This window comes from Glycine soja, chromosome 4 (genome assembly GCF_004193775.1).
Source record: "Glycine soja cultivar W05 chromosome 4, ASM419377v2, whole genome shotgun sequence".
Taxonomy (NCBI): domain Eukaryota; kingdom Viridiplantae; phylum Streptophyta; class Magnoliopsida; order Fabales; family Fabaceae; genus Glycine; species Glycine soja.
Genome location: NC_041005.1, coordinates 14,533,329 through 14,540,182, shown reverse-complemented (window position 1 = coordinate 14,540,182; position 6,854 = coordinate 14,533,329). Strand labels below are relative to the sequence as shown.

Sequence of the window (6,854 nt, the reverse complement as noted above, 5' to 3'; positions counted from 1 at the left end):
GATATGCATTGAATGAAGGAAAAGAAGAAGCTTAACCACAAATGTTCAAAGGTCAACATTCTTTGTTTTTAGAATTTCTTTTTCTCCCTATTGGAGCTTTAATTGGAAGGAGGAAAATTTATTGATAGATGAACATCAACATAGGATTATCCTTTTGTTTTAAAGTTGAGTAATTGATCTTGATAATTTATTTTGAACTATTGAACATAACTGAGATGTGTGACTAAATTAATTTTGGCCACAAATTTTACATTAAAAATTATTTCACGAGAGGAATTGATTCTAAAGATGCAAAATAATATCTCAAGTGCAACATAATTTATGATTGTACTTGGAAGAATGATAACAGATTCCTCCTTAGCAAGCTTGAAACAGAAATCAATATCATCCCTAATATCCTCCAGAAGTGAAAGGTTTAGTCTTACCTATATTTCATTCAAGAATAAATAAAAATGGCCTATAAAGAAATTAATTGAATAAATAATATTAGAATTCCTTTATTAAGATATTTTATTCTCTTCTCAAAGAACCTCAATTGTGATATATCCTTAGTTCCTCACCATCATAGCCATGAACTCTTGTGGTTTATAAGGACAAATAAAGTATGGAATATCCTTTAACTCTTTACCGCATATATATGCAACATGCCTCAAATTATGAATGGTTTTCTTGAAGAAAACCTCTTCAGTATGCGCAATTATCTGAGATACAACTGCTTGCCAATCCAGAAAAGCCATCAATTAGATCAAAGAAATTAGTAACAGATGCAAGAAAATTCTTCTTAACCCATAATTTTGGATGAAATTGTAAAATATATTGGGACCAAACCAAAATAACTTGGATTTGACAATAGACCTAGCATAGATCGATGATTTAGATCTTGCACATATATAGAAAGTTAAAGAGTTTTCTATCCATTTGATAATAGACATTCAGTGCATCTTTCTCTTAATGTTTCTATTAATTTTTCTCGAACAAAATTGATACCCACTCAACTAAGTAATTAATAAATGTACATTATTTAAGGCTAGCTACAATCACCCTCATGAAAAAGGACACTATTACCTTAAAGACATTGTTGGCTTATTCACACTAAATATAATGACCAAAATTAGTGTTCAAACTATAATGACCTTAAATTTATGGACGAAATGATTTAACCCTGTTGTTGGAGCCCTATTACCGATCATATTAAGAATGGTGATGGTGAGTGTCTACTATTGAGATTTTGTTAGTCTTCTCTGCCCCTGTCAACCCCTCTCTCAAATAGAAATGGTCATGAGTTTCAACAATCATCAGAGAGATGCTGTGAGGTTGTTTCCTAGGGTATTTATCTTTGGTTTGTTTCCTTTCAATTTGGAGGAGAGGCAGCGTGCTAGAAAGAGAAGCTGAGAGGAGAAAGGGCATAACTTCATGCCAAGATGGTTTGATTTAACTGAAGAAGTGACAAGAACTCCTTGGGGTGATTTGGAAATCTATCAAAGAGAAAAATCAAGTTGGTTTTTGTTTTTGTAATTTGTAGAATTCTATTTTCTAGAAAAGAACAACTAGTTTTTGAATTATTATAGAATTCCAATTTCTGAAATGGAACAATTAGTTTATGAATTAATAAAAATTCATTTTACAAGTGTTTAGCACAAAAGACTCAGGTTCAATTTGGTGTTTTGGGTAGTTTGAGAAACAGAAATCACTATCATCCCTAATATCCTCTAGGAGGAAGCCCATCATTATCCAGATTGAAAGTTTGATAACAAAGACAGCTAAACAAAGTCTTTATTTGTTAATTACACCTGATTTTACGCATTAAGAGAACAATAACTCGATCGGAAAATGGTACTCAATGAAACACCAGCAAGGAAATATCAAACTTACCTACATAAATAAACTACACTAATTTGAATCATCTTCCACTTTAAGTTGCTTCCCAAACTTTCTTAATGCAAGTGAATATACTTTTTTTCTACTCACTAATGTTCTGCTAGGAACCAATTTGATAGCCTAAATACACACCAACAATTGAACTTAACAAACAAATGCATTGGACTTTACACAATAAATGAATGCTGAAAGGAAAAAGAAAAAAAATGAACTGACTCAAGTAAAAGTGAGTAAATCAACTTTGAGGTAAATTAGGAAATTTCAAGCTAATTTTCAGGATAACTAAAATTCAAGTCTAACAAATAAGATAATTAACAACTTTGAGGTAAATCAACTTTGAAATGTAGTTGCAAAATCAACAACTTCAAAATAATCATAACAGAAATAAGATAATTAACCAATTGAAAGTAATCTTTTCTAGATATGATCTTTCTGTATTGAATTTTCTGCTAAGGTTCCTCATTTTTCTTTGATTAATTGCTCTCTGGTCTCAATCCTTTGAAACTTCTCCTACCTCTTTCTTTCCAAGTGAGTGTTAATTAAACTGAACCAATGAAACATAATGATAGAGTTCCTCACCAATGAGAGTTAATTAAACTCATTCTAGTCATTATTTATTCAAACACCTTCTCCAACATACAAAGCAACTACAATTATTTTCAATATTGAGTCAACATCTCAAATGCAAAGTTCACAAAGTTGCAGTTTCAGGCAACAAAGTTTAAACTTACAACAATAACAACAACAACCAAACGGTTTCATCTTTTAGGTTTAGCTCTTAATGACCCCTCAAACCCTAACACTAAAAAAAATTAGGGAAATAAAAGAGACTTACCAAAGTTCTAGAAACCTCTAATGGTACTTCCAAAAAGGCAACCTCTAATTTCCCATTTAAACCCTCAAGTCCTAACCAAAATCGAAAAAAAAGCACAAAGATGAAAAGAGATGTTAAATACTAAAACCCAGCCTCAAACTCTAACCAAAATTAAAAAAAAAATGGAAATGAGAAGAGAACCGTATCAAAAATAGAAAGTATAACACCAACCGAGAAAGCGTTGAGTCACTCGTTCATAGAACCCCTTTCCCAAAATCAAATTAACTTAACAGAAGTTGAACCCCTAAAAATCCTGAGCTAAAAATTGAAAATTTAATAATTAAAAAAAACTTTTTTTTTAATTATCCCACACATTTTGTGGCTCCCCAATAGGATAAATTGAGAAAAAAGTAATACCTTGAACAAAGCGGGTCTCGAGTGAATGTTGTTCCCTTTGCTCAGAATATAACCAAAGAGAAGAATCATTGTATAGCACAATGCCCACCACAACACATTTGGAACCCACCTACACACCAGCCTCTGAAAATCCGTCACTTCTTTCCCCGGAAAATCATTTTCCGGGAATGTAATGTTCAAAGGAAAGCAGAGGAAAAAAAATTTAAGATCACCAGCTATAGCCGAGATCTAGGGTTTCCGGATTTTTTAGTTATAAAGGGTGAAAAGATTCAGACATTGGAAAAAAAAAAATTGATTTTGCTTTGGTGGGCATGCGCTGGTGAAGTGAAGCGTGAGTGGTTTTGCTTTGGTGGGCATGCATTGATGAAGTGCAGTGTCAGTGGTGTAAGTATCCGTGAATGAAGTCTGAGTGTGTGAATGTATAAATTTCAAAATTTCCATTTTTCCAACTATGGGTGGACAGGTGTCGAACACAGGAATGAGGGCAAAAGCATAATTTCCAGGGCGTAAACTCTTCTTAACGCACAAAACAACAACACAGACGGGAAACGAAGAAAAGAAAGGAAACGAAGCGCACTTGGGTGGCATTATGACGGTAATAACCGTAGCAAAGTGCATGATCTTTTTACTTATTTTTAACATAATTGTAACCGCCACCATAATTTTTACAATTTTTAAAAAAATATTTGATATATAATATTCAACGGCTTCATAAATTTAATATACTAAAAATTTCTGGAGGAAACATATTACTCATTCCTAATTAATTTAAACTAATTAAAATATCAATAAAATGTTGTATTAACTCTCTCGTCCGAATTTTTAGTTCCCTTTGTTATTCACACTAGAGGTATCTGAGCTATTTTATTAAATCCATTTTAACACAAAATAAGTCTGGCGAATTTCAACTTTCACGGCTACTAATAATAAGTATGACAAGAGCAAGTGTAACTTAATACTACTCTTTTCATCTTGGTCAAATGAGGATTACGATGCAGTTGCTGCAACTTAATGTACTACTTTAATACTAGATACCAGTATATTTTCAAACGTGGACCAACCATATTTTAGGTCTTTTATATCTCCCTTTCTGAACAAGTAACCGCCGTTCACATCACAACTTATTGTGACACGCAACAGTTACAATATATAATTGCTGGTTCTAAAGTGGAAAATTTCCCATGAGCCCCACAAAGCTGAAAGAAATAAAAGTTTGTTGTTTCCTCTACTCTATCCAAATTCTGCATAATGTTTAGCTCCTCATTAACCTTTCATTCGAAGAAAGTTTCAGTTGGCTGAGGTGTTGGCTTTTTTATTTCTTTTCTCGTGATGAATATTCGGTAATTAGGATGTAATGCATTAAATTCCTAAAATATTGCATTCTAATTTTCAATTCCTACCAATTCCCGTCATTTATTTATTAGTAAGAATGGAAGACATGTATCATATTATAACAACTCACGCATGCATTTTAATTAACCAATGCCGTAAATTTAAAACCATAATTCCCGAACCTTAATTTATTTTTTAGTTACAAGAGGAAAGTTCCAGAACCTTTTACATCAAAAAATGAATTCAATTTAAGTATTAAAAAATAACAAAAAAAAATATAACGATGACTAAAAATAACTACGGATTTTAACTTGTTGTCCTCTAGTTATGTATTACTAGTAAATAGTAATCTTCAACTATACACAAAAATTTAAGTCTCTTAGATCTTTCTTTTCGTTTCATAACAAAGAAAAGTACAGATTATAAAGAAAAATTTACGTCCACACACAAAATGCTTCGAGCTTCACAGAACTAATTTTTAGATTCAACTACTCTCAGGTTTTTCATTTAACAGAATTTTTGTGAGTTTTAATTTTTATACACGTGCATTTTATTTAAAAGAAAATAGGATATATATTAATAGTGTAAAGTTTTATTACATTATTATTTAATCATAAATTATCAAATATGAAAATTTATTAATTTTGATAATAGTTCTAAACACAGTTTCTAATTCGTGGACAATGTAATTAACTAATATTTACATACTTATTAAACTCCAAAGTTTATGGTCAAATTAAAAGTTATTCAACTGTTACATGGCCATTAAACATATTCAGTAAGAAAATAAATCGTTTAAATAACATATAGTACTACTAATCTACAGTTATACCATAGCTCTCAATTTTAGCAATAAAGTATAGTATAATGAAGTTTCTATCACAAGGCACTCAAATTGAAAACCAGAATCCCAATGCAATGCTTTCTTTTATTAAAAAAAATCTTGCTAACAAGTATTCTACAGATATTAATTAAAAAATTAATAAATAAAAAAAATTATTTATTATATACATTATAAAAAGTCTAAAGTATCCTAATTTTTCATCTTGTAATAAAAATATTTCTAATTTTTTAACCAATATTTTTAAGACACTAATTAGAATTTCTCTAAAAAAAATTTACAAAACGACAGCCAATTTTTTTTTTTTATCGTCGGCAATTTTTCGTGAAAAAGAGACAACAAAAAAATAATAATAAAAATAATTGTTACAAGGCACCAAAGACAGGAATCAACTAATTATATCACCTGGCGTGGAAAGCCAGAGGAACAATCTCCGACAGCGGCGTGGCGGCCGCCGCGGGCAGCGGCGAGGGCGCGGGGGAGTTCCGGCAGAGGGGACACGTGGCGCTCGTCTTGAGCCACTCGTCGACGCACTCCGCGTGGAAGCAGTGGCGGCACTCCGGAACGCACCGTATCGTCTCCTTGGGAAGATACTCGCTCAAGCAAATCGCGCACGGGCCCTGGTCGTTGGGCCTGGGCAGGCGCTTGCTCTCTCCGATCACGATCTTGGGCCCGTAGCAGGCCTCGATGGCGGGCTTCTCCAAGCCCAGGACCACAACACCAGGCCCATCCGACGCGTCACGAAAACTGCTGTTATTATTGTTGTTGTTTCTTTGGTGAGTGTTGATGTTGTGGTTGTGGCGGCGAGTGATGATGCTGCCGTTGGCTTTGATTCGGACGCAGGCGTAGGAGGCGAGCATGATGGTGGAGATCAGGACCAGGATGCTCACGGCGATGGCAATGCCGTAGCCGAGGCCCCCGCCAGCGGTGGCGGTGGGGGCGGAGGGTGGCAGAGCCGCCGTGGACATGAAGGGAAGAGAGAGAGAGGGAATTGAAGATGGAAAATATGATTTGGTTTGGTTGGAGTAATGGAGGAATGGAGGGTTTAATTGGGAGGGAGAGAGACAGTTGGAGTTGGATTGCGTGATCAGAAGCGCATTCCGCGGGAAAAAATTAAATGTCTTCGGACACTGTGACGTTGACATTCGACTCTATTAAACGTTACTCCTAGTGATCGACTATTTTTTTTTTTTCATTATCATCAAGTATCAACTAATCTGAAATTGTTTAAACAATTATCTCTCCATTTTGATTAGTTTTGGGTATGTAGTTATGTTAAATTTTTGGAGGATAGGTTTGTCACGTAAGGTGGTCCTAAGATTGCCTCTAGTAGAATATACTGGTGGTATATCAAAAAATGATTTCTAAAAATATAACAAGAAAATAAGGTATATTCATATTCATATTTGTTATTTTCTTTGTCTCAACATAAGTGTCGTTTTATAAAACTAACTTTATTAAATACATGAAAATAATGGTATTAATATTAAATTCAAAACTAAATTATAATTTGATCATCTACTTTCTCCAATCAAAATTTTAATCCTCTACTTTCTCACATCAAGATTTTGA

At 33.4% G+C, this 6,854-nt stretch overlaps 1 protein-coding gene and 1 long non-coding RNA gene across 2 annotated transcripts; both read right to left on the bottom strand.

Annotated features, from left to right (window-relative positions):
- Positions 1–303: 303 nt before the first annotated feature.
- LOC114409395 lies at positions 304–3,500 on the bottom strand. The gene is made up of 2 exons (XR_003666069.1): positions 3,110–3,500; positions 304–712 (listed from the first exon to the last, which is right to left on the bottom strand). It is a non-coding gene; the product is annotated as an uncharacterized LOC114409395 (long non-coding RNA).
- Positions 3,501–5,563: 2,063 nt separating this feature from the next.
- On the bottom strand, positions 5,564–6,385 carry LOC114408127 (putative RING-H2 finger protein ATL69). The gene has a single exon (XM_028371231.1). The coding sequence runs from the start codon at positions 6,248–6,250 to the stop codon at positions 5,684–5,686; it is 567 nt and encodes a 188-aa protein (XP_028227032.1). The 5' UTR covers positions 6,251–6,385; the 3' UTR covers positions 5,564–5,683.
- Positions 6,386–6,854: the final 469 nt, after the last annotated feature.

Excerpts from the sequence above, each read along its gene's own strand:
- LOC114408127 (XM_028371231.1), bottom strand. The coding sequence starts at position 6,250 with ATGTCCACGGCGGCTCTGCCACCCTCCGCCCCCACCGCCACCGCTGGC.